This window comes from Panthera onca, chromosome C1 (assembly GCF_046562875.1).
Source record: "Panthera onca isolate mPanOnc1 chromosome C1, mPanOnc1 haplotype 2, whole genome shotgun sequence".
Lineage (NCBI taxonomy): Eukaryota > Metazoa > Chordata > Mammalia > Carnivora > Felidae > Panthera > Panthera onca.
Genome location: NC_138346.1, coordinates 104,651,503 through 104,679,183, shown reverse-complemented (window position 1 = coordinate 104,679,183; position 27,681 = coordinate 104,651,503). Strand labels below are relative to the sequence as shown.

The 27,681-nt window shown below is 48.9% G+C and overlaps 1 protein-coding gene across 34 annotated transcripts in view; it reads left to right on the top strand.

Annotated features, from left to right (window-relative positions):
* CLASP1 (cytoplasmic linker associated protein 1) overlaps positions 1–14,632 on the top strand; it is a 274,262-nt gene extending 259,630 nt beyond the window's left edge. For all 34 annotated transcript variants that reach the window (XM_078451384.2, XM_078451387.2, XM_060625391.3 and 31 more), the window contains 3 exons: positions 3,016–3,222; positions 4,662–4,778; positions 11,452–14,632. In XM_078451384.2, coding sequence (XP_078307510.1) covers positions 3,016–3,222; positions 4,662–4,778; positions 11,452–11,538 — 411 coding nt within the window. In that variant the 3' untranslated portion in view covers positions 11,539–14,632. The remainder of the gene's footprint in view (positions 1–3,015; positions 3,223–4,661; positions 4,779–11,451) is intronic.
* Positions 14,633–27,681: the final 13,049 nt, after the last annotated feature.

Sequence of the window (27,681 nt, the reverse complement as noted above, 5' to 3'; positions counted from 1 at the left end):
TTGTGTCCAAGAGCGCACTGGTCAGGTGATGGGGATGTGAGCTTACTTAATGAGACCCCTAGACTGCGGTCAATGCCTTAAGGAGATAGCAGGTCCTTCCAGGGAAACTTCAAGAGGCCTCTAACAAGAAATAGAGAACTTTGAGAGTTCAGGAAGGCAGGGCTTTAAGTAGGAACATTCCCCTCAGGCAGACAGAATGAAGTTCAGTCCATCTGTAAATGTTGAACACCTGGTAAATGCCCAGCCTTGCTGTGTACTTTGGGGTACAAAACAAGTGTGCCAGCCCGTCTGCTAGGCCTTGCAGCCTGTTTGGGAAGGAGACACATGTGGAAATGTTGGCAAGAATGTAAAGCAACCGATATGAGGTGCCAGCAATAGAGAAAAGCTCTACAAGTTGAGAAGAAGAGGTCATCCCGCTGTTCAAGGAGGGGACGTGGTCAGCCACGCTTGTGTGAGAGACAGCGAGTTTCCTAAATAGCAGAAGAGAGCTTATGGAATCAGTAGGCAGTAAGCAGAAATAGCAGCGATTATTATAATCATAGTAACGTTCTCAGCCAACACCCAGGGAGTGCAACTCCATGCCGGGGCTCAAATTCTGTCCCGGACGACGAAGGGCCGCCTGCTTCTGGGGTGCAGCACCCTGTCCTCCCTGCTCTCCGTGAACCAAGGGCTGAACTGTGAACTTTCCCTGATCTCAAAAGCACACTTAAATTTTTATGAATCCGTTTTCCTTACCAGGAACATTACTATGGCAGTTTTCCATGGCAACTTTTCAATATAAAAAATACGAAGAGGAGAATAAAATTACCCATAATCTAACCCCCTGAGATAATGAGGGAACGTTTTGTGCATTTCCTTCCAGGTTTTCCACCGCGTTAAATCCCAGTGTTGGGACATGAGCAGCCCAGGGAGAACCTCCAACTGTCAGTGCAGCATGACCAGCCTTAAAAATACCGGGCTTTTGTTTTACGTCTATTTGTATTTATTTTGAGAGAGACAGAGTGAGCAGGGGAGGGGCAGAGAGAGGGGGAGACAGAATCCCAAGCAGGCTCTGCACTGTCAGCACAGAGACCAGTGTGGGGCTCGACCTCACGCACTGTGAGATCATGACCTGAGCTGAAGTCAAGTGTCGGCTGCTTAACAGACTGAGCCACCCAGGTGCCCCAAATATAATGATTTTTAAGTGAGATGAATTCAGCTCCCTTGTGTTGGAAGGAGTCCACTTTACCGTTCAGAGAGCAGAGCAGACACACGGACCTATGAGGCACACTCCGGGAAGTCAGTCCTGTTCACAGGGTGGCGTAGCCCCAGCTAAACTGAGCTGCGTCTTTTCCCAAAGCCATGACTGCAGAGCCCCAAGATCTGGCCCTGTCCCTCCTAGAGTGAGGGCACAGTGGTCAGGGCTCTACAGTGACCTCCTGCAGTCCATGTGTCCACCATATGGCTCAGGGTGCCCCTCTGTGTGTCCTGTCCTCCCTGGCTTGTATGCATGGATGTTTTAGCCCACCCTTGCCCACATCTAGAAGATGCTTTCCAGGTAGTCTGTCTGCTGTTCTTGTTGGTCAGTCTGCTTCAATCACAAGAGCACTGGGGATATTGAGGCTTAAGCTGGTAACCTTGGTCTTGTTGCTGAGTTAAAGACAGCTGCCTTGTTTCAGTAGCAGAACACAAAACAGAGAAGAATCTGGGTGGAATGAACAGTCCAGGGCTGGCAGTCGGAAAAAAAGGATTAGATTTTCATTATATTTTATGAGAAAATGCATACACGGGGACGCCTGAGTGGCTCAGTCGGTTAAACCTCCGACTTCAGCTCAGGTCATGATCTCACATTTTGTGAGTTCGAGCCCCGCGTCGGGCTCTGTGCTGACAGCTCGGAGCCTGGAGCCTGGAGCCTGCTTGGGGTTCTGTGTCTCCCTCTCTCTGTCCCTCCCCCACTCCTATTCTGCCTCTCTTTCTCTCTCTCAAAAATATATAAAAATTTTTTTTTAAATTCTAACTAAAAAAAAAAATACGTACATGTTTACAGCCTGGTGTTTTTTGCTTATCATTTATATACATACCCCTGTGTCATGAATAGGAGTAACTATCGTTTACTGAACATGTAGTACATTTTGACACCACTTAACAAATGATTTCTGTGAGGTATCCCCATTTTACAGAAGAGGAGATGGGGGTTAGCACTTGCGAATGCCACGGCTGGCGTTTGCTTCCAGCCCTCAAAGGCCGCAGCCTGCACTCTTTGATCCTTGCCGGGTTTTGCATTTAGCTTCTATCTTTATTACAGAGGCTCTTTTTGTGGCGCTCCTGGTGACCTGTAGCACAAGGACTCAGTGTATCCTAGTGCGCTGGGATCTCTTCACAGGTCAGAGGCCGCTCCTTTGGCTGTGAGGTGGCCATTTTGTGCACTTCCTTCAGAGTACAGGGTGTGGTGATACGGGCACGGAGGCTTTCCTTGGAAAAGCCTCTCCAACTGCTTTACGATTAGGTGCCTTCATGGAATCATAAGTCTTGAAGCCACTGATTTTTCTTCCCGGCTTCTCTCCAGTTACTTTAATTGCAGCTGTCCCCCGAGCTGCTGGAAAGCATTTATGTTTACTTCTTTTTTAGGTCCTAATCTTCTAGGACAGAGACTCTCAGATTTTCCCGTACGGGAGACCCTCTGAAGCGCTTACTAAGACAGCTTGCTGGGCTCTAGTCCCCAGTCTCTGATTCGGCGGGTCCACGGTGGGGCCAGGGAAGTTGCATTTCTAGCACGTTCTCAGGAATGTCGCTGCTGCTGCAGGGGAGGTAACACTTGGAGAACCGCTTCTCCGGGGTTTCTGGTGGAAGCCGCATTCCTACCTTCCCATGCCCCCCATCCACTGGAGAATCACCCTCAAGACCACCTTGCTCTTAACTGTCTTGTACAGAATTAGCCCGAGGCGTTAGGTGACGTGTGTCCTCTGGCTCCCGAAGTTAGGCAGCAGATCGCTTGGTCTCCGGGAGCTCACTTGTTTGGGGGAACTGGTGTTTCAGGTGGTGAGAGCAGCCGAGGAGGCGGCCTCCACGCTGGCCAGCTCCATCCACCCAGAGCAGTGTATCAAAGTCCTCTGCCCCATCATCCAGACGGCCGACTACCCCATCAACCTCGCCGCCATCAAGATGCAGACCAAAGTCGTCGAGAGGATCGCCAAGGAGTCCTTGCTGCAGCTCCTCGCCGACATCATCCCGGGCTTGCTACAGGTGGGCCCCCTGGGCAGCTGGCTGGTGCCTGTCGTGCGGGGCTGTGAGGCCGGGAGCCGATGCTGCCCAACCTGGGTGCCTGGTGCTTTGCCCTCCTCACTCACTTGAGGGGCGGGTGGGAAAGGGCAGGTGCCAACCTGTTTCAGAACCCGCGCAGCTGTGTGGCTCGGACACCTCAGGCCCTCTCTCTCTTGTTTTCTAACGCACCCTCCCCTGAATGTGGCCGAAGAGCTTCCCGGCAGCCTAGAGCTGTGGCTCCCAAAGTGAACTTTCTGTTTACTGTAAATATATTTTGGTTCTTTCATGGTTGTCGTTGTTCATGCCTTCAACAAACCCTTATTGCACATCTGTGGGCCCCAGCCCTGGGCAGGGTGGGCCATGGGAGTGCAAAGTCAGATAATGGTTCTTGCTCTGCTATCCAGCACATATTCATGGAGAGCCTTCTAAGTGCAAGGCACTGAGTTAGACTCAGGAAGATGTTTTGCTGCGCCACGGCGTAACCCCAGGGGTGTTTCAACCTGCGTGGGGCACAGTACAGCTGTGCCGGCAGCCGGAGATGGGGCACCACCTGCCGAGTTACTGTAGGTGCGAGTGGGGGTTTCCTGGATCAGAGGCCAAGAGGTGATTTCACAGAAGAGCTGGTTTAGAGTTGGGCCCTGGAGGGAGAGAGCGACTTCAGTGGGGAAGGTGGAGAGAAATCAGCTTCACATTTAAGAAATGCTGCTGCTCACCGAGCGCTCGGCTTGGGAATTTAAGTACAGACTGTTGAGACTGGATTATTCCAGGCAGAGGAAAGAGCAAGCCTGAAGCATCCTCAGGGCTGTTTGGAGAGCAGCAGGCTGTCTCATTTGCGTGGGGCAGGGGCCAGGCCGACAGGTAGACGGAGGCCCGGATGTAGAGCGCACAGGTGTCAGGCTCCGGGCCCGGATGTCCCCCACCCGCTTTGGGTGGTACAGAGGTTCTGCCCACAAGAGCGAGGGAGGCAGTCCTCGTTTCTTGAAAGTTCTCATTTCACACAAGGTTTGCTTTGCCATTGGGAGGATATGGAAGAACCGAGCTGTTTTCCCCCTTAATTTCCTTTCCCATCTCCCTCCCTCCCTCCCTCCCTCCCTCCCTCCCTCCCTCTCCCTCCCACGTGTCTTGCGTGGTGCTGCTGTGGCAGCTCGCGTTGAGCAGCACATAGTGCAGGGGAGGCTGCTGCTACTTGCCAGCCTCCCTTCTCCACCTGCAGGAACCAGTTCACTCTCGACACTGTTGAGTTTTGACCTCCCTGGAGCAAAAGCTCCCTGGGTCCAGTGGCCGCTCTCGGGTGTGTGGTGGTTGTTAGCACCAAGTCCAGGGTTGAACTGTGAGGGTATTTGCGGAAACCTTGACGAGACATTGATCGTGAAGCAGATCTTTGATCTCATTTCCTTTTCGTGTCCCCTCTGCCTCTGTAGGGTTATGACAACACCGAAAGCAGTGTGCGTAAGGCCAGCGTGTTTTGCTTAGTGGCGATTTATTCCGTAATCGGAGAAGAGCTGAAACCTCACCTCGCACAGCTCACGGGGAGCAAGGTACGTATAGTGTTACACGGGCTGATGGCATGCCTGGGCTCTGCCAGCCGCCGAAAATCTGCTTGTCTGCAGCTCTGGCCTCCACACGGGCTGGGTCCCTCGTGGGCATCGACGCTGAGGACCGCGGGCTCTCCCCCTGGGCCTTGCTGACGTGCAGGCGCTGTTGTGCGTGCTCTGTGTGTGTCAATCCCTTCATTCGTGACGATGTCCCTGTGGGATGAGGACACTCATCCACATTCAGCCGCGCAGGGACACACAGAGCTCTCACGCCAGAAGCCAGGCCACGCTGCCTCTCCTGTTCCTTTCAGGGTGTTTTAGAATGGGGGGCAGAAAATGGGACAAGAGACCTGTTGGCTCATTGCAGCTGAGAGTGGCCAGAGTGCTTACTGGTTTAAAAATAATCTTCAGTCTGATGAGCCTGCCGGGGGACAGCAGGTGGAGCTCTGGCAGGAGAGGCAAGGGCGGGAGCGGCCACTTGACCGCTGGGGCCTTGCAGGCCTCTGGCCGGCCGTGTGACAAGGCAACCCCAGGGGCTGCCGGGGGGGAGTAGTGCAGCAACATGGAGTTCAAAACGCCCTGGTGGTGGTCTGGGTAAAAAAGCGTGAAGCTAGAGGTGCCTGACATGCTCCTTATGAAAGGAAGAATCAGCAAGTGAGGCCGCGTTTCTTTCCACAAAGAGCTGTTCCTTTGGCACGGCCAGCGGGGCATCCTAGCCAGAGGCTTGCCTCCCCAGAGTTCTGGCAAAGCCAGAAGGGCATTCCCCGCTGTGCTGGCGGGGGCTGTCCTGGGCGTTGTAGGGGGATAAGCAGAACCCCTGACGGCCCTCTAGATTCTGGTAGCGCCCACCCCTCAGTCATGAGAGTCACCGTCAAGGCTGCGTGCAGCCAGATGACCCCTGGGGGGCAAATCACCGCTGGCCGAGAACCCCTGAGAAGTCAGCGGCTGGGTTGAAGGGTGGTTTGGGGGCTACTTCGCCTGACTGCATTTTCCCCTTCTCCTTTCCTTTTCTCATCACTGACCCCTTCCCCAGCCACGATCTGGAAACTCCCAAGCCGAGAGTCACCAGCAGTGTGCTAGGCCCGGAAGCCGCCCCTCTCTCCGGCCTCTATCTGGCTTTCTGTCGGTGGTTCCTGGCAGCAGTGAAAACTAGAAAACTATATTCACCAAGGGGATTCAATTTTTAAGGCTCATCCCCAGATAACAGACCCCGGTTTTGTCTGGCAGTTGCCCTGTACCATCACCTCATTTGCCCCTTCTAGTCAGGGACTGAGAAGACGCAGGTGTTCCCTCATCCCTGTTGTGCAGCTGACCTGCTGCCGTTCCTCTCAGCGGTGGCCTTGGCTCTGGAGCCCACGTCCTGATCGGTCCACTCAGAGGGCGTAGGGAGGCTGGGCCTCAACCCTTCTTCCTCGGTAGCCCGCTTCGTCCCGCTGCCCCAGTCCTTGGACGCGATAGCTCTGGTGTGTTAGCAGGACCTTCGGAGACTTGCATACACCTCTGTACCAGCAGACATCAGTCGCTGATGGACGTGGTGCCAGGACGGCCTCAGTTTCCTAGACCGGAAATAGACAGACTCCGGCTGTGGCTTCCCGTTGCTCTGTGTGACCCGGCCGATCAGAACACTCTTCTGTTGCTTAACAAGTGATACCAGGCTCTGCAGAGAAAGGCCTGATGCAGGGTCGTGGAAGGAATGCATGGGGGGCATTTGAGAGTGTCCCGTTGCCATGGCAGCAACACCAGTTTTGGGGTCAAACAACCTGCCTTCTGGTCTCTGCCCTCCACTTCCTAGTCGTGTGACCCTGAACAGGCTTTCTTTTCTTTCTCTCAGTTTTTAAAAAATTGTGGCAAAATACCCATCACATAAAATTTGCTGTCTTAACCATTTCTGAGTGTACCTTTCACTGGTGTTAATACATTCACATTGTTGTGGGACCATCCCCACCATCCGCCTCCAGAACTTTGCTCCTCGTGGAAAACCGAAACCCCACCCCCTTTAAGTAGTAATTCCTCAGAACTCCCTCCTCCCAGCCCCTGGCCACCACCATTCTACTTCAAGTCTCTGGATTTGACTCCCCGGGGGCCTCGTAAAAGTGACACCATTTGTCTTTTTTGTGACTGGCTTATTTCACTTAGAATGATGTCCTTGAGGTTCGTCCATGTCGTCGGTTTGTCCGAATTTCTTTCCTTTTTAAGGCTGAGTGCTACTCCGTTGTGCGTACGTACTGCAGTTTGCTTGTCCGTGTTTTGGTGACGGGCGCTTCTTTCCATCGTTGGCTGTTGTGAACAATGCTGCCTGTGAAGCTGTGTGTACAAGTGCATCTTTGAGACCCCGCTTTCGGTTCTTTTGTGTCTACGGCAGGACTGGAATTGCTGAATTCCATAACTTTTCCGCGGTGGCTGTACCCTTTGACGTTCCCGCTGACAGCACCCGAGGGTTCCAGTCTCTCCACCTGCTCACCGACACTTACTGTTTTCTCTCTCTTTGACGGTAGCAGTCCTCATGGCTGATACGAGGTGGTTCCTCAGTGTAGTTTTGTTATGTGGGGCATCTCTTCACGTTGGCCAGTTGTGTATCTTCTTTGGAGAAATGTGTGTTCAAGTCCTTTGTCTATTTTTGAATTAGGTTTTTATTTTTTTAGTTGTTGTTGAGTTTTAGAAGTTCTCCATATCTTGGATATTAACCCCCTGTCTTTTGCTGCATAATTTTTATTAACTTTCATGAAGTCTCTAGGAATTTGTCCATTTCATCTGGGTTACCTAATCTGTTGGTGTACATTTGCTCATAGTGGGTTTTTTTTTTTTAAGTTTAGTTATTTACTTTGATTTTTTTTAATGTTTATTTTTGAGAGAGACAAAGAGAGAGAGAGAGACAATGCGAGCAGGGGAGGGGCAGAGAGAGAAGAGAGACAGAACACAGAATCCAAAGCAGGCTCCAGGCTCCTTCCTATCAGCATAGAGCCCAATGTGGGGCTTGATCCCATGAACCGTGAGACCGTGACCTGAGCCGAAATCAAGAGCGGGACGCTTAACTGACTGAGCCACCCAGGTACCCCTCATGGTGTTCTCTTATAATCTTTTTTATTTCTGTAGAATCAGTAGTAATGTCCAAACATTCATCAATGCTTTTAGTAATTTGAGTCTTCTTTTTTCCTTAGGTAACTGAGTTAAAGATTTGTCGATTTTATTTATCGTTTCAAAGCACCAACTTTTGGTTTCCTTGGTTTTCTCTATTGCTTTTCTATTTCATTTATCACTGTCCTAATCTTTATTATTTCTTTCCTTCTGGGTTTAATTTGTTCTCTTTCTAGTGCAAGGCATAAAGTGAGGTGGTTGATACGGGCTCTTCCTTTTTTATTCTAAGCTATACGTTTCCTTCTTTGCGCTACGTTTGCTGCATCCCGTAAGTTTAGGTATGTTGTTTGCATTCTCCTCTGTCTCCAGATACTCTCTAATTCTCCGTGTGATTTCTTCTTCGACCCATGGGCTCTTGACCAGCGTGTTGCTCAGTTTCCACAAATTGGTGAATTTTTCCGTTTTCTTCCTGATACCAATTTTTAACTTCATCCAGTCATGGTCAGAGAAGACACTCTGTATAATATCTATTTTTGTGAATCTGTTGAGACTTCATATGTGGCCTTATTTTAGTCTTTTCTGGAGCATGGGCCACATCCACTTAGGAAGAACGTGTATTCTGTTGTTGGGTAGTGTTTTGCTGTGACTGTTAGATCGAGTTGGTTTATTGTGGTGTGTTAGTTTTTGATGTCCTCGTCTTCTCTCTGGGTCTTCGGTCTATTAAGAACAGGGTACTGACGTCTCCACGTGAACCCCAGTTCTGTCAACATTTCCTTCTTCTATTTTGCTGGCGTGTTGTTATACACAGACGTGTCTGTGCTTGCATCTCCTTGGTGTATTGACCTTTTATTAATACATAATGACTTTCTTGCTGTCTTGTAAACTTTTTGATTTAAAGTCTGTTTTGCCTGGGGTGGCTCAGTCGGTTAAGCATCCGACTTCAGCTCAGGTCATGATCTCTCAGTGCGTGGGTTCGAGCCCCACATCGGGCTCTGTGAGCCTGGAGCCTGCTTCAGGTTCTGTGTCTCCCTCTCCTCTCTCTCTGCCCCGCCCCCACTCGCATTCTGTCGCTCCTTCTCTCTCTCTCTCCATCTCTCTCAAAAATAAACACTAAAAAGAAACAAATTTAAACTTTGTTTTACTCAGTGTAATTGGTACAGCCACCCTTACACCCTTGGTTACTGTTTGCATGGAGTCTCTCTTTTCAGCCTTTCACCTTCAACCTCTTTGTGTCTTAGTAGACCTAAAGTGAGTAGTCTCTTGTAGACAGCGTAGTGTTGGAGCGTGTTTTCTTTACCCATCCTGCCAGTCTCTGTCTTGTGACTAGAGAGGTCCGCCATTTCCATTTGAAGAGACTGCTTGCCGCTAAGGAGAGACCGCCGTCACAAGCTGGGGTGTGTTTTCAGTATACCGTAGAGCTTTTCCTGTCCCTCATTTTTCTGCGGTGTTTGCTTTTTGTGCTGAAATGTTTTAGTTCCCTCCTCATTTCCTTTCGTGTATATTCTGTAGCTGTTTTCTTAGTAGTTGGTGGGGGGATTACATTGGACATGCTAAGGTTATAACACTCTATAATTTGAATTTATACCAGCTTATGGAGCAAGCTTCTGAACCCCAGCCATTTCATTTGTAAGACAAGAGAGCCTGTTCTGCCTCCCTCAGAGGATTTTTGTGAGGCTCAAATATGATCGTTAGTAAAAGCTTCTTGTAAACTGTGAAACCACGGCCATGTCATTAACTCTGTTACCATCATTTCCTTGTACTTGTGCTTACATTCTGGACCACACTGGTGGATACGTCAGTGGTTTTGATCGCAAATAAGCATAACGGTGTTTGCACCTCATTTTGAACCAGGCTTTCACAGAAATATAACTGCCTTGTCTTGTAGAACGGTTTTTCTTCTTTAAAAAAAATCTTTGATTCAACAAGTATGTGTTAGGAATACTTGCTTTCCTCACTGTACCTCTAAGACGTGTGGGAAAAGCAAAACTTCGTCCTGCCCTGGAGTGGCATGAAATGTGTCCGAGGACAGGACTGACCCACAAGGAAGCCTGCCCAGCAGCCCAGGAGGGCCCGTTGCGTGGAACAGTCCCTTGGGACTGAATGGGGGTGGGGCTTGGCAGCACTGGGCTGAGCTGCAGAGGGAGGGAGGCGGGAGCAGACTGCAGGAGGGGACCGCCAGAAGAAGTGAGGAGGGGGTGTTTGGAGGACATGTTTTCTGATGAGCTACGGAGGGCACGTGGACGTGGTTTCGGTCTTCGTTTTGCAGGAGGGGAAGCTGAGGCTCAGAAAATGTTTTGCCTGTAGTCACACAACTAGTTGGTGGTGGAGTTGGTTCTGGAACCGTGTGTGTGGCGATCCCAGGGATGGATCTCCCTTTATGGGAAGACACACAACGCAAGTGTTTATTTCAGCCTGTGTATCTACCTTTGGGTGAGCGGTCAGGGAGACTTGGCCTCTCTCAGGAGCTCTGTGCCGTTGCTGTTCCAGCCCCCACTGGAAGGTAGTTGGAGGGCCCGCTTTCCCATGCACCACACGCTGGGCCTCTCTTCCTGGGTCCCCCTGGAGACCAGCCTCTCCTCCCCTGGACTCAGCCTCGTTGTGGCCTGCTTAGAGCAAGGAAAGCAGGTAAAGAGCCGGGGATAGAAAATATTTCCCAGTCCCCTTCATCTTGCATGTCGTGTGTTACGTGGACGTTTACGGGCATTCTGCTTCCACAAACACTTGTTTCTTTCGGTTCTTAGTATGAGCAGGCAAATTATCAACATAACGCATTATGATTTCAACAAGTATTTAAGAACGAGCACTTAAGAACCTACAGTGTTACACGGTGTTCTGCGTATCTGGAGGGTCCAGGGGGGCTTACGTTAAAAGCATGGGAGATCTCAGAAATGAAAGCCGCTTTCGTCGTGAAGCGCTGTGCCCATCCGAGGTGATGTGACTTCACGACACGCCGTTGGCCTCAGTGAGCTCTCATCTTATGGGAAGGAGCAAGCGAGTGCACTGCCAACTCCAGCACGAGGCAGGTGCCCGAGCCACAGGAGCTGAAAGGAATGGGTGTGTCCCGATGAGCAGGTGGGGGGAAGGCCGTGGAGGCGGCCTTCTGGATAGGTCTCCGATGCCGCAGCACTTTGGTGGGCCCAGAAGGGGGAGGAGAGAGGTGTCCGTGTGGAGGGCACAGCTGCAGCCGAGGGGTGAAGGTCAGAAGACCTGACCTGTACCTTGCCTAGCGGATCTTGTCCCTTTGGAGCTGGGCTCACACCCTTCTTTCCCCGCCAGACCACGTGGAGCCACTGGCCGCAGTCGCCCCTTCACACAGCTGCTTCCAGGGAGCCCTTGTGCCCCCTGCTTAGAGTGCTTAGAGTGACGCTTTCATTCTTTCTTGAGAACCCACTGCCCCTCCCCCCGCAGACTCTGACCCCTCCTGTGGCCGTGGCCCTCCCCGCTGGCAGGTGTGCGCCGAATGCGTGGTGGGCACTCAGTGTTTGTGTCCTGAATTTCTCAACTAAGGGACGTGCTCTCTTCTGATTGTCACCTGGGGTTTTTCATCTCCTGCTCCCTGATTGCCTTCCTCCTGCTAATCTGTCACATCTTCTCTTTGCAGATGAAGCTACTCAACTTATACATAAAGAGGGCCCAAACCACAAACAGCAACAGCAGCTCCTCCTCCGACGTGTCCACACACAGCTAATGGCAGCGCCAGAGTCTCTTTCTGTCGCCCTAGAAGCAATCGGTGGTGCCTCTCAGAGACCTTCCCCGCCCCCCCGCCCCCCCATCGGCTGCCCAGTCAGTACACGGAGGCCCGCAGATATTTATTACAATCAGTATTTTGGTCCCTTCCAGCTTTTGTGTAGAATCTTACTGGTATTGAATGTAAAGGAAGCAAGGCCTGTTTTGCAGTCTTCGTACGAAACAAGCGGAATAAGAAAAGAGCCATACTTACCCATGTCTTGTACAGCCTGCTGAGATCATAAAACCATGTGTGTGGGGTGCAGTTTTCGCAAATCAGAGCTCTCTAGCCAATACATGGTAGAAAGGAGCATTTTCTTTTAGTTAATAACATTGAGGAGGGTATGTTAATTTGTGTTTCTATCTCATCTTCGCTTACTTCTTCTGGACACGGCCTGTGACACCAGGAAAGGGTCGTACGTCCTTCAGTTGTATTGTGAGACCTACTAAGAACGTGAGTCAAATCCCGGCAAGAAACAAACAGAGGCCTGAAGACCGTCTTTTAACAAACATGTGGGATTTTGCTTGTACACTTTCTGGACTGGAGGCCCAGGGCCCCCTCCTCAGGCCCCTTCCAGGACGGGCTCCCAGCGCCTCTGAACCCTCCACTCGTGCTATCCCCACCCAGAGCTTCTACTCGAAAGAATTGTTTCTTCCGTTTAAATCCAAACAGAAAAGTCCAGGTAAATGTATAGCATCCCTTAGGGGGAGTGCCTAAAGTGGCATTTCATGAAGCCTGGAAGATACAAGAGAAGGCGTGTGTGTGTGTGTGTGTGTGTTTATTCACTACGCAGATGTTGGGGAAACACTATGTTAACAGGGCCTCCCCTGTGGCCCTGCTTCTTGGTTGGGCTTTTCTGATTCAGCACCGTCTCCTCTCCTGTCCCCCAGCCTCCACCTCAGCTGCTCAGTTCGAAGTGTTCTGGCCAGTCTGATAAATGATAACTCTGCCACCCCAGTTTTGACTTCTTGGTTTCATTTGGGATTAGGATCGAAGGAAAATCTAGAGAGACCAGGTGTCAGAATCCTTTTTTTTTAATTTTATGGACGGAAGTACTTCCTTGATCATCTGTTGAAATAGTTGTTTGAGGAAAAAGTAATGGCGAGTGGCACATTGCGGGAAAATAGGATTTGAAACCCAGTTGTAATGTTTCTTCACTGAGAAATTACCAGAGAAACTACCCTTCCTAAACATTTTTCTTAAGGGTTTCACTCTCCAATAAAAGAGACTATAAAGATTTAGAGTCTGGTTAAAATAAGTTTTGAGTAAAATTCTTCAAGTGAAATGGAAATTCTTGTTGCAGTCATGAAGCCTTCTGTCCTCTCTAAATTGAACTGGGTTTTCCCTGAGGAAAATGCCTGTTCTGGTGTTACTTTGTAATGAGGTGTTTGCTGTTCTGATGCAGAACCCCCCTTTGCAGCCAGAAGCACCCAGAAGCAGAGACTGGGCGGTGGTCCCGCTGACACCTACAGACGGCCCCCCAATCTCTGACCCTCCCGCCTTGTTTGGAAGTTGCAACACTGTAGCACACACAACTCATTTTCACTCAGAAGGTATTTTTAGATACTTTATTTGGAACTAGGCACTGAAAACAAAGGTCCAGGAACAGTGAAGCCAGGGTGCCTTCACTGAGAGAGAGAGAGAGAGAGAGTGCGCGCGAGTGTGTGTGTGTGTGTGTGTGTGTGTGTGTGTGTGTGTAGGGGGTATCTTGCACTTGGAGGGAAGTACCCCGCTGCTGCTGTTGAAGGAACTTCAGGGGTGCATTTTAAGTGGTTGAATATTATTGACTTATTTTTGGCTCAAAACATAGCAGGACCAGGCCTTACTTTCATTGATAAATGACGTTTGTTAATATCTCACTAATGGGATTTCCTTTTTACACTCAACAAGTGAGTCAGGGCACCTTTTGATTACTCCTCTGTTGTAGAAATGTGCGTTCTGTGCGTTCTGCTAGGTTATTTATGAGTTCTTGTATGCCTCATGCGTTTGGAAAGACCTTGCCCCTTGAACTCTGTGACTCCCTGCCTCATGCCCCCCCCCCCCCCCCCCCCCCCCCCCCCGCAGCTGGGAAGAAGCTTGAACATTGCCGAATGTCCTCATTGTACTCACAAAGGGCTAGCCTCGAATGTCACTTCCCTGACCTTCAATCTCCCCACCTAGAGAGGGATACAATCACAGGTCTCTTGGCCTCAATCAGAACTGCTGCCCACGCCGGCACCGCCACCGGGGAGACTCGCATGCCGCCGCCACCACCTCACCGGGAGGGAGCCGGCCGCGCCCACCGCTGCCCCCCGAGCCCCGACAGCTGCCTCGCCTTGCCGCCGCCTCCCTGCAGGGCTCCTGTTTGGACGAAACACTCAAAACTGCGAAACCGTGTTTGCCTCCCCTGTTTACCCGACAGTCCGGGGGCCCCTGAAGAGCCCCACCCCCCCCACCCCCGTGCCCTCCCTCTGCAGGCCTCGGTGCGCCCCGCAGGCTGCGGTGGGCGCGGGCACGCAGCTTTGTTCAAGTTCGAGTCCACTGTGTGTGCTTCCGCGCGGGCCGCAGGCAGCCCAGGACGGCCTCTCTGTGGCTCCTCACTGGCTTGTCCTACCCTGCGCAGGTAATGCAACCAATTTTGGTCTCATCAGTCTGATTTTTTTCCCCTGCCGCCCTTTATTTATCGAGCATAATACTACACGTGAAAGAACAGCAAATAAGAACTTTGTAGAATCCCACCAGGACTTTGCTAACAATGATATTTGGAAAATAGAAAAAAAAAAAAAAAAAAAACGCTCTGAAAACTAGCAGCCACCAAAATAGTTTTGTTGGCACTGTGTTCACACGCATGGTCCCCACACCCCCAGGTTGGGTTTTTGGGTTTCGTTTTCGTTTTCGGGGGGCTTTTCATGTTACATCCATATCTGTATTTATATCTTATTTGTTTCACTCTCAAGTGTATCATGGCAAATGTACAGATTTTTTTTGTTAATAATGTGCTAGGATTTGCTAAAAAAGAAAACAACAAAAAAAAAACCCTTTTGAGTTTGCCCTAGAATAAATGAATCTTAATTCAGTTTCTTGATGAGAGCAGTCTCTTTCCTCTCCGGGCCCTGTAGATAGCTTGCACCGTGTCCCAAAGCCAGAATGTGGCCACACTTGTGGGGACTTGGAGAGGATTCCATCAGGGGAGCTTCCTCTAACACACAAGTCACACTCCAGGGGGCGTGTCCCCCGCCCTGGGGGCTGTTGTGAGCAGGCAGGACCTTGGGGAAGGACATGGAGAGGGTCCCCTGACAGCTAACAGGATCACAGGCTTAGGAGGAACAGGTCTAGGACACCAAGGGCACCAATCCACTTTTTTGGGTTAAAAAAAAAAGGGTTTTAATGTTTGTTTTTGAGAGAGAGTGTGAGCAGGGGAGGGGCAGAATTGGAAGCAGGCTCCAGGCTCTGAGCTGTCAGCACAGAGCTGGAACCAATCCACTTTTTCGAAGCCTTCCTTTACTTTTACTAAAACAAGATTGAGTTTTCCATTGTGCCCATGATGCATCTCAGTTACCACCACCCCATGACTCAGAGCCCCTCTCCCTGTGGCCCACCACCTCCTACCCCTGTTTGACATGTGACAGCATGGTGATCGCAATCAAAAATACCTGGGCTCAAGTCCCAGCCACCCCATCCCCACCCCCACAAGTCACTACTCTTCCTGCCCTGGTGGTTCCTACTTTTTTTTTTTTAATGTTTATTATTTTTGAGAGAGAGAGAGAGAGAGACAGCAAGCAGGGGAGGGGCAGAAAGAGGGAGACACAGAACCGACCCAGGCTCCAGGCTCCGAGCCGTTAGCACAGAGCCTGACGCAGGGCTTGAACTCACAGACCAGGAGATCCATGACCTGAGCTGAAGTTGGCCGTTTAACTGACTGAGCCCCCTCAGGTGCCCCTGGTGGTTCCATTTGTAACGTGGAACAAGAACGACTTCACGGAGGGGCTGTGAGGGTTAATTGGGGTGATGTCAGTGAAGCTGCCGGTGGGTCGGTGGGTCGGTGGGTCGAGTAGGTGCTGCAGACACCCCTGCCCTGCCTCCCGCGGTCAGGAGGGAAGTAACCGCGGGCGGAGCCACCCCCACAGGCCTGCATGTTCCGTCCATCATCCCGTTAGCCAATGTGGAAAACCCCCGGGGGACAGACTGCCCGTCAGGCAAGGCAGGCAGCACGGCTTTACATATTTGGGTCTCTAACCCCTGGTGCCATTGCCCTGCCCTTCCCAGGGCTGCCAGTGAGTCCTCGCCATCTCGAAGAGGGTCACGGGCCACAGCTGTGGGGCGGGGGGCACAGAGGCCTGCTGCAGTCTGCAGCACTTGGCTCTGGGTCTGAATGATCATCTGTCCAGAAAGTACACGCTTCCACTCAGTCTTGCACTCAATCGTAGAAGATTCCAGGACCCCCTGAACCTGTCCGAGCTTCCCAAGGTGGAAACCTTGGGAAGCAGACGGCCGGGCGCCACCCCCAGAGCGGCAGGTTCTGTAGGACTGAAGGGGGGCCCGGGAGGGTGCGTGTCTAACAGGGTCCCCGGTGATGGCAGCGCTGCTTGGTCTGGGATCGCAGCTGGAGAACCACTGCAGAGCACTTGCCTTGAAACACGGCGGGTGGTTTGGTCCCCAGCTTTCCGACGGGCGACAGAAGCTCTTGCAGGAAACAGCATTGGCTGCAGCAGCATCGGCCAGATGGCTGCTGACATCACAGGTGATGGGTGGTGACTGTCTGACTTAGCCTCGCGACTGGGACTTCGGAAGGGAATGGGGTGCCGTCAGCAGAGGGAAGCCGGGAGCGTCTGGGGCAAACGGGACGTAGGGCCCCCCAGGCACAAAGCCCCCTGCTCAGGGGAACACTCTTCCCGCAGAGCCTTCACCCAGGCCTCCCGACCCCTCGGTTTCCTCCGGTATTTATTAACTCACCCTGAAGTGGCTGCAGGCAAGAGCGGACAAAGGTCATGTGAATGGGCATCTAATCCCAGATTATGTATTTAAAAAACATGAAAACGCTTCCACACCAGTGCCCTCCTCAGACGGCGGGCCCGCTGCCAGTGCCGAGGCCCCAGAGGTTGTGCGCTCCGGAGGCACAGCGTCCCCGGGCACATTCCTGGAGGCTCTGGGGTGCCCCCACCTCCCCGGTGCCCTGCCCGCAGCCCCCCACCCGGGCCCAGGCACTACCACCGCCTCCTGCAGCCGTGGTTCTGGTTCTGTGCCTCCCTGGCCGTCTCCACCTTCGACGGCTTGGGGGGTGACATGGGCGTCCCCAACGCCAGCACCGGTCAGCGCCTCTCCTCTGGCCTCCTGCTCCCCCGCGTGCGGGCCTGCAGTTTCCTCACCCCGAGCCTTTGGTGCCATGCTCGGGGCACGGCTCACCGGGCCTGGCAAGGCAGGGAAGGGCACCCCCCCCCCCCCCGGCTGGCAGGAGGTCTGGGAGTCTGGATCTTGAACCCAACTGGAGAGTTTCAGGGTCTGTGGCCTCCCCCAGATGACTCCGGCTCAGGATGACCTCAGTTTCTTTCTCTGCAAAAGCCTGGGAGTGGAGTGAGGGCTTGGTGGGGGTCAGGGGGAGGAGGGAGGGGGGCAGCTGCACCTCCCGTCGCCAGGCTCCTTGGGCACCCTCTCCACAGGGCACTCGGCCCCCCGCACCTCTGCACGGCCGCCGTGTCCGGTGGCCGCACCTCATCTCCTCTGAGCTCCTGACTCACGCCCAAGTGCCTTCAGGGTTCCTGTGCGTGGACGCCTCGGGGGGTGTTCAAGCGGAGCGTGTCCACAGTGGTGCCTCCCAGCTGGTCTCCCAGTCCCACCACCCTCCGTTTCGGTATGTGCTAAGGCCCGGCCCTTCCCCCTTCCTGCCCGCCCCACACCTGTGGCTCCCAGGTACACCGAGCCCCTCCACAGTGGACCCTGGAGGCTCCCCTCACTCTCCCCTCCCGACCACAGCCCCTCTGTCCCCTGCGCAGCCACCGAGGAGGTGCCCCATCCTCTGCTGCCCACCCCCAACCCCTGCCGCCTTCTCCTTCCTAAAGGGACACGGCCCCCTTTTTAAAGAATGCTCATCTGACCTGTCATTGCTGTGCTTCTGACCTTGCAGTGGCTCCATGCACACACACCTGCACACACGCACACGCACCTGTGCACACGGGTCCCTTGGCTTTTACAGGTGCTTTATGTCTCAGCTTAAATGCGAGGTCATTACTTCTTTGGAGAAGAATCTAAATTAGTCCCTTTGGGGCACCTGGGTGGCTCTGTCGATTAAGCATCCAACTCTTGATTTCGGCTCAGGTCATGATCTCACCGTGTGAGTTTGAACCCCATGTTGACCTCAGTGCTGACAGCGCAGAGCCTGCTTGGGATTCTCTCTCTCTCTCTCTCTCTCTCTCTCTCTCTCTCTCTCTCTCCCTTTCTCTTTGCCCCTCCCCTGCTTGCTCTCTATCTCTCAAAATAAATAAGAATAAACCTGAAAAAAATTATAATAAATTCGTTCCTTTACTGTTCTTTCCTAACATGTTATATCCATTTGTGTGATTATTTGTCTGTTTCACCCATACTTGTGGGACGGAACTGGGCCTGTGTCATTTACGTCTGTATCCCAAACACGGCCCGTGTGCTGGTTCGCGGTAGGTGCTGAATGAGTGAATGAGTGAATGAATGTTTGCGGTTCCTCGAGTGATCTCAAGGGCATGCCCTGTGACCTAGACCTTTTTCTATTTCTTCAGGAGCCCTGAAGAAGGGCACAAGAAGGCGACCACTGCTGCTACCCTGCCTGGGTTCAAGTCGCAGCTCTGTGTGACCTTGGGCAAGTTTATAAGGTCTTCCTGCCTCAGTTTCTTCCTCTGAATGGGCAGAGTGCCAATAGTGCCTCTCTCATAGGATATCTGTGCGTCACTTAGATAAAAAGTGCCCCTGGCCCCCGCCTGGCCTGTTGTGTTAGCCGCTACTTTTTATCAGTGGTCCAACCAATCGAGTGCAGAAGTGAGCCTGGGCCTTCTAGTCGGACCTGGCTTCCGACGCTTCCATTTTTCATCTGCGTAAACTCAGGTGAGTCTTTCGGCTTCTACCAGCCCTAAAATCACGGAGCAGGATGACCACTGTGGAAAAGTTCGACGTTCTCTGGTAACGCTGCAGATTCAGGTACCCGACAACCCATCCGTTCCACTCGTGGGCCAGGGACCTAGACGAATCAGGCATGAGAGCTTTGGAAAACAGCCTCAAGCACTGGAGGCGGCATGGTTCCTAAGAGCAACACAAGACCCAGCGCGAAGCTGAGCCCTAACAGGAGGGAGGGCGGAGGCTTTGTGGACTAGTCACGTAATGGGGTCCCACACAGCAGGGCAATGAACAGAAATCTTAGGAACACCATTTGGAGGGAAAAGAAAGCCCCAGAAGAATGTGGAGCACATCTGACCATTTTTTTTTTTAAAGTTTTTAAAGGTGGAAATAACCGAAACTAAATAACCATGTGTCTTTTAGAGGCACGTAGGTTGTGGTAAAACTTGATGAAGTAAGCAGATAGGAAACAAATTGAGGAGAGGGGTTGGTTGGTTCGGGGAAGCAGGTTTCAACGATCCAGAACCACAACAATTCAACCCGGCTCAGTAAAACGGTATTTAGTAAGCGTTGAGTGAAAATGAACTTTTTTGACCTCGATAGTGATTGGGGATCAGAATGGGGGTTTCTAGATGGCAGGGAATTGGTTAAAAGGGATTATTTCCTATAATTTTAGGAAATGGGCTCAAATTTCTTTAATGGTTTCTCAGAGACATCTATAAGAATAAGACGTTTTTGTACTTACGTTCATGGAATGAGCTAGATCTCGTTTTGTTTATGTGGCTTACGTGGTTTCGTCTGCTCGTCTCCATTGTGTATTTTGCTTTAACACGGGAGAATAAGGAGAAGCAGGGGGCCAAGTTCAATGACATCCATGATGGTCTGGCTCATAATTTGGGTGGTGAGTTCACAGGTGTTCATTTTATTTTTATAGCTCATTACTAACATTCATGTTACGTATACCTTTGTATTATGAAACATTTCATAACTTAACAAAAAAAGTGCGAGAATCCTAAACTATAAGGTGATTTAAATGTCTCCTATTGGTTTTGATCACGATAGACCTAGAAACTCGTGGGGTTTTACTTCTTGCCGAGAACTTGCCGACCCCTGAGAATACATCTGTGGGCCACCATTCAAGGAATGCCACACTACATGAGACCGTCCCATGTCCTAACAGGCCTGTGTCTGGGGAGACATCCGAGTGTAGAACAACATCAACCTTTATAGGACACCTTTTCTGCACACGACAATGGGGGGCGGAGGAGGGATAGAACATCTCCTTCCCAGCACCAGTTTCCCATAGCCCCTTGGACCCCTAAATGTGAGAGCGACTTTGTGTCTTGTGATTATTTTTCCTGCTCAGCTCACTGCTCTCTCACCTGGTTTTGCTTCCTAATAAAGGCCAAAAGGAGTAATGGTTCTGCTGATGTCCACACTGCTATCGATTACAGAGGATCCTGCTTTCTCAGCCAAGTCAGGTGGCTTATACCCTGTGTGAGACATTCTCCAAAGGATGGGAAAGAGAGCCCGGGGAAAGACACACCCGGGGGCGGTGGGGGTGGGGTGGCGGGGGGGGGGGGGTGGTCGGGAAGATGGTTGCTCTTGAAAGCGTCAGGTTGCAACGCAGAGATGCTGAGTCCGAGGAGGACTGGCTTGCTTAACGCCTCTCCCAAGCTTTCTAGCGTGCCTTCCTCTACTGCTGAGCAAACTCCATCTGTACTGGGTTCTGGGGGTGGCTCGGTTCTGTCAAGGAGAGGCGCCTCACGTGATGGTAAGCAAATCGCGTTGAGGATGGACACGGCGGTGGTGATGTTCGGTTCTTGGCAGACAGCCCAGGAGCAGGTTCCGGCTGGTCTGCGGGGCCCTAGCCAGCAAGCGGTAGGTGGGCCATGAGGGTTTGTCCCCTTAGGACAAGGAACTTTCTCCGTCTGCCGTCGTTCCTGGCTGGGTGGCCCCCCAGCGGACCCTCTGGCTCTTGCAAAGAGAGTGTCCACTGCCAAACGCTCTGCAAGAAACCCCTTCCTGCTGAAAGTACCTGCGGGGGACTCCATCATTTGTAATGGGTAACCCTGAGCCCCAAAAAGACAGACAACCCACAACATCCACTGGAAGATAAAACAGCTAAATAAGTCACGGGTTGGCCTTTTGATCGAAGACTATCCAGGATGCAAGAGGGGATGTTCAGGGATGCCTGGTGGCTCAGTCGGTTGAGTGCCCGGCTCTTGGTTTTGGCTCAGGTCGTGATCCCAGGGTCATGTGATGGAGCCTTGCATCGGGCTCCACGCTGAGCAGGGACCCTGCTTGAGATTCTCTCCCTCCCTCCCCCCCCGACCCCATCTCTCTCTCTCTCTCTCCACCCCCCCCACGCCCCGCCCTTCTCCTCCACTTGCTCTTTCTTTCAAAAAAAGAAAAAGTGTACGTTCAAAAATTCTTAAAGACATGAGGGGATGCTCACAAATAATGTACAGTGGAAAATAAAAAGATAAGGAGGATTGCCTCTTTTTATCATGTTTATTTATTTTGAGAGTTAGAGAGTGTGTGTGAGTGGGGGGGGGGGGGGTGGCAGAGAGAAGGAGAGAGAGAAAGAACGCCAAGCAGGCTCCGTGCTGCCAGTGCAGAGCCTGATGCGAGGCTCCAACCCACGAACCGTCAGATCGCGACCTGAGCCAAAATCAGGAGTCGGATGCTTAACCGACTGAGCCACCCAGGTGCCCCTGAGGATTTCCTCTTCTGATAACAGTGTAGCAGATAATTTGGGGTAAAACTCTCTACAGAAAGTAACTAAAAAAGTTGGACAATATATTTTACAAATTGATTGATGCATCAGGGAGTTAAAGTAATGAAAAATTCCTGGGAATTACTAGGAATTAGCAATGAGAAGATGGAAATCTGGAGAGATGAGCATAGCATTTAGGGCAACTTGTGTCCTGGGCGTGTTTGCTGATCCAGAAGAGAACGCCAAGGCAACCGAGATGTTGGAGGAAGGCTTTTGACAGCCTGATTCCCTTTAGTAGAAGTAATATGATCCAAATCGCTAATGCCCCAGCTCCTGGCCGAAGCAAACAAAATCTCCTCTAGAGGAAGACAACATCATGTGGGCCATAAACACGTTCATCTAGTGTTTCAAGAACACTGTCCAGCACACAATAAATTATAACCTGCCACACGAGGGGGCAACACAACAGGAACTGAGACCAACGGAATAAAACCGACAATGGGTAATGATATCTGCAAGCACTCCAGCAAGAGGGGCTATCAAACACAGATTTTAACTGTAACATGTTCAAAGAGCTAAAGGATAAACTGAGAATTTCCACAGAGGACTGGAAACTTTTAAGAATCCACCACATTTTTTTAAAGGGCATCATAGAATAAAAAAAAAAGAGCTTCTGGAACTGAAAAATACAACTCACAGCAATTAAGAACTCAGGAAACTGGGGCACCTGGGTGGCTCAGTCAGTTAAGCGTCTGACTCTTGATTTTGGCTCAGGTCATGATCTCACGGTTCGTGAGTTTGAGCCCCATGTCAGGCTCTGCGCTGACAGCATGCAGCCTGCTGGGTACACACCCTCTCTGCCCCTCCCTTCTTGCATGTTCTCTCTCTCTTTCTCCCTCTCTCTGAAAATATATAAACACTAAAAACAACAACAACAACAAAAAACTCAGGGTAAATTTAACAACAGATTAGACATAGCTAGGAAGATGATCAGAGAACTGGAAGGCAGGCCAGAAGACAGTATTAAGAATAAGGCACAGAGGGGCACCTGGGTGGCCCAGTCAGTTGAGCGACTGACTTCAGCTCAGGTCATGATCTCAAAGTTCGTGAGTTCGAGCCCCATGTCGGGCTCTGTGCGGACAGCTCAGAGCCTGGAGCCTGCTTCAGATTCTGTGTCTCCCTCTCTCTCTGCCCCTCCCCTGCTCTCACTCTGTCTCTCTGTCTCTCAAAGACAAATACACATTAAAAAAAAAAAAAAGAATGAAGCACAGAGAATCAAAAGCATGGCAAATACAAAAGCAATGGTAAGGAGCATAGAAGCCATAAAAAGATGTAAAATGCATGCGATGTGAATCCCAAAGGGGAGGAGACCAGAGAAGAGAGTAGAAGCAATGTGTCAGAAGATAATGTCCAAGGATTTTTCAAAATGACTAAACATATTGAACTACAAATGAAAAATTCCAGTGAACTCCAGTAAGCAGGGCTGAAATGAAGACGGAATTTGCATGGCCCTGAACTTGACTGCATCCTTAAATTTTGTGCTCTAAGCAACTCATTACCCTGCTCTAGTCCTGTTCCTGCTGATAAGGGTAAATAAAATACTCACAGGCGGGCACATCATGTAAAACTTCACAAAAACAAGACAAAGAGGATATCTTGAAAGCAGCTAGGGGAAAAAAACAAAAACAAACAAACAAAGAAACACTTTCCAAGAGACAATGATGAGACTGTCAGCTGACTTCCCGGCAGAAACAATAGAAAATAGAAGATAATGGGATTCTATACCCAAGGAAAACATCTTATCAGACAGAAGGTGAAATAAATAAAATTTCAGGCAAACAAAAACAATACAATTCTTCATAAGCAGACCCGAATTTAAAAAGTATTAAATGGGGGCACTGGCCACAGCATGCAACCTCCAGTCTCGGGGTTGTGAGTTCAAGCCCCACGTCGGGTGTGGAGCCTACTTAAAAGAGTGAAAACTTAATGAAAAAATTTAAAAGCCATAAATAAATAAAAATAGAAAGCGTTAGGTGGGCTACTCCAGGCAGAAAGAAATGATCCCAGATACCAGGTGATTGTTACAGAAAGGAACGAGGATCAATTGAAATGGTAATTATGAAGGCAAATCTAAATAATTCTGCCTATGTAGAAAAACAGTAGTACTGTCCTGTGGAGTGTAAAATGTATGTAGAATTTAAATTTGTAACAATGATACGTAAGTAAAAAGGGGGCCAACTGAGGTTCAAGTGTTCTGAGGAAAAGAAGTACTAACATTAGGATTTTAAAAGCCAACGTTGCATTTTGAAACTCTAGAGAAAACCAAAAATAAAATTAAAGCAAGGTGAGGGTGTGACTTCCAAACTCATGAAAAGGGGGAAACTGTATAACAAAAAATAATGAACCCAAAAGAAGGCCAAGAGGATAGAAAAGGAAATATTGCTAATGAAACAAATAGAATGCACATAGTGACATGTTAGATTTAAGCCAACGTCTTACCAATTACACTACATACAAATGGACAGAAGATATCAAGCAAATGGGGGGAAAATTACACTGGATGAAAAAAAAAAACACACACAGCTATATACTGTTTCCAAGAGGCACATCTCAACATCAGGATATAGGTAAGGTGAGAATCGGTTGGGAAAGATATACTTATGCAAGTACTATGTTTAAAGATACACTTCCAAGAAACCCAATGGACAAGGAAGAAATTACAATAGGAATTAGAAAATATTTTTCACTGGATGAGAATGAAAATATCACATATCAAATTGTGTGGAATGCAGCTAAAGCCAAGCTCAGAGGAAAATTCTAGCTTTGGATGCATACGTTAGATAAAATAAGAACTGAACACTTACAATTTAACCATTTATCTCTAGATGTTTGAAAAACAATAGCAAGGTAAACACAAAGTAGAAGGGAAATAATATAATGCAGAAAATAATTAAATAAAAACATGTGATAGAGAAGATCGATAAAGCAAAAAGCTAATTACTTGCAAAGACTAATATCATTTTTTAAAACATTCTTTTTTAATGTTTATTATATATATATTTTTAATTTTTTTTAACGTTTATTTATTTTTGAGACAGAGACAGAGCATGAATGGGGGGAGGGTCAGAGAGAGAGGGAGACACAGAATCGGAAGCAGGCTCCAGGCTCCGAGCTGTCAGCACAGAGCCCGATGCGGGACTCGAACTCACGAACTGCAAGATCATGACCTGAGCTGAAGTCTGTTGCTTAACCCACTGAGCAACCCAGGCACCCGGAAAGACTAATACCATTAACATCATCCCCAAATCAATATATACTTGGCAAGATTAACTGAGATTTAAAAAGGGTACAAATTAACACTATCAGGAATGAAAAGAAAAACATCTTCAGAAATCCTATAGATGTTAAAAAGATTATCTACCCCTGAAGCCAAGACTGCACTGTATGTTAACTAACTTGAATTTAAATGAAAAACAAAAGAATTAGGAGCAATTGGAAGACACGTGCAAAAGAAAAGAATAAATTTAGATCCCTACCTCATGCCATATACAAAAATTAATTAAAAATTAATTAACAATGGGGCATCTGGGTGGCTCAGTCAGTCAAGTGTCTGAATCTTGACTTCATCTCTGGTCATGATCTCACAGCTTCCTGCGTTTGAGCCCCATGTTGGGCTCTGCACTGGCAGCCTGCAGCCTGCTTGGGATTCTCTCTCTCCTCTCTCTTTCTGCCCCTCCTCCCACTCGCACTCTCTCTCAAAATAAATAAACATTAAAAAAATAAAAACATAAGTTAAAGTTCTAATGTAAGCGAAATTTATAAAACTCTTAGAAGAAAACACCTGTGAAATCTTCACTTTGTTGTATTAGGCAATATGACACCAAAAGCACAAGCAACAAAAGAAAAAATAGACAAATTGGACTTGCCCAAAATGACAAACTCGAAAAAAAAGTTTTTTTTTTTTCCGAGAGAAAGAAAGCGAGCAAACTTGAGCAGCACAAGGGCAGAGGGAGAGGGAGAGAGAATCTTAAGCAGCCTCCACACCCAGCATGGAGCGGATGTGGGCTTGATCTCACAACCATGAGATCGTGACCTGAGCTGAAATTGAGAGTCCCACGCTTGTCTAAGTGAGGCACACTGGCGCCCTGAAAATTTTTTTATGTTTCAAAAAACATCATCAAGAAAGTGCAAAAAAGAAAGAAAGATTAAAAAAAGCACCCATAGAATGGAAAAAGAGTATCCGCAAATCATGTGTCTGATAAGGAGCTTCTATCCAGAATATATAAAGAGATCTTAGGGGCACCTGGGTGGCTCAGTCCGTTGAGCGTCCAACTTCGGCTCAGGTCATGATCTCTCAGTCCATGATTTCGAGTCCTGTGTCAGGCTCTGTGCTGACAGCTCAGAGCCTGGAGCCTGCTTTGAATTCTGTGTCTCCCTCTCTCTCTGCCCCTCCCCTAGTTGTGCTCTCGCTCTCTCGCTGTCTCTCAAAAATAAATGAACATTAAAAAAAAGAAAAAGGAAACTCCAAGACCAGAGGGCTGTGGTTGTGCATTTTACCAAACACGTAAGGAAGAAAAAAATGCCAGCCCCGCACGAACTCTGCTGGAAAATAGAATGAGACCTGATCAGGTCAGCCTAACCTGGATACCAAACCCGATAAGACATTATGAGAAAGGAAAATTACAGGCCGATCTCACTCATTAACATAGACGCAAAAGTCCTAAGCAAAGTATTAGCAAACTGAAGCTTGCAACATACAATGTCTAGTAGTGTTCACTCCAAGGTTGGCTTAACATGAGAAAATCAATTAATGAAATTCATTACATGAATAGAGTATGAGGAAAACTCATGATCACTTTAATAGATAAAGAAACAGCATTTGATAAAATGCAACATCCATTCATGATGTTACACATACTTTTAGAAAACTCAGAATAGAAGGAAACTTTCTTAATCTGATCAAGGTTGCCTTAAAAACTTAGGGCAAATATCATACTTAATGACGAGATGTTGACAGCTTTCCCTTTGCGATCTGGTACAAAGCAAGGGTGCACGTGATTGCTACCTCCAGTGAATGTCGCATTACAGCCCTGAAAAGACCTACATGTAGAAAGTCAAGGCAAAAAGAGATTAAAGTCATAAAGACTGGAAAGGAAGATATAAAACTGTCACAATTTGAGGATGAAATGACTATGTAGACAGGAAATCCAAACAATTTACAGATAAATTGTTTGAATTAATAATAAGTTCAGCAAAACTGCTGGACAAAATTCAGTAGAAAAAAACCCCACATCTCTATGTCAACAACAAACAGAAAATGAAAAATTTAAATAGATACTGCTTACAACAGAATAAAAATTGTTAGTACCTAGACACAAACCTAAAAAAAAATGGACAAGACTTCTTTAAAAACGATATGAATATTCTTGGGAAAAATGAATATTTAACTAAATGGAGAGAGATGTTCATTGGAAGATACAGCATTATAAAGTTGTGAATTCTCCCCCAAATGATCTATATATTTAACAAAATTCTAATAAAATTTCCAAGTATTTTTATATATCTTGAAAAAGCTGATTTCAAACTGTATCTGGAAATGCAAAAGGACAAAAATAGCCAAGAGGCTTAAGAAGAGAAGAAGGTAGGGGCACCTGGGTGGCTTAGTCAGTTAAATGTCCAACTTGGGCTCAGGTCATGACCTCATGGTTCGTGGGTTCCAGCCCCATGGGCTCTGTGCTGGGCTCTGCTTTGGATTCTGTGTCTCTCTTTCTCTGCCCCTCCCTTACTCATGCTCTGTCTCTCTCTCAAAAATAAATACACATTAAAAATAATATTAGGAAAAGGAAAAGAAAAAGGTAGGAGAATTTGTTCTTTCAGAAATCAAGAATTTTTAAGAAAGCTCACAATAATTAAGATCGTGTGGTATTCTGCATAATAGACAAACAGGAAGAGGACAAATACAGAGACCAGAAAGAGACCCAGGCATAGTCGGACATTTAATTTATGGCAAAGGTGTACTGCAAAGCAGTGGGAAAAGGCAAGTATTCTCGATAGATGGACTGGACCCACCAGATACACATGTGGAGAAAGAGAAACTTGACCCCCACCTCACACCATGCACATAAATGAATTCTAGGGGGATTTAGACCTACACATGAAAGGCAAAACAAAATATCTTTGAGAAGATCATTGAGAATTTCTTCATGACCTCGGGGTAGAGGAGATTTCTTAAATAAGACACAAAGAGAAATTGTCATAAGGAAACGGATTGAAACACTGATTCAAAAACATCAATTCCTACTTATCAAAAGAATCATTAAAACCGTGAA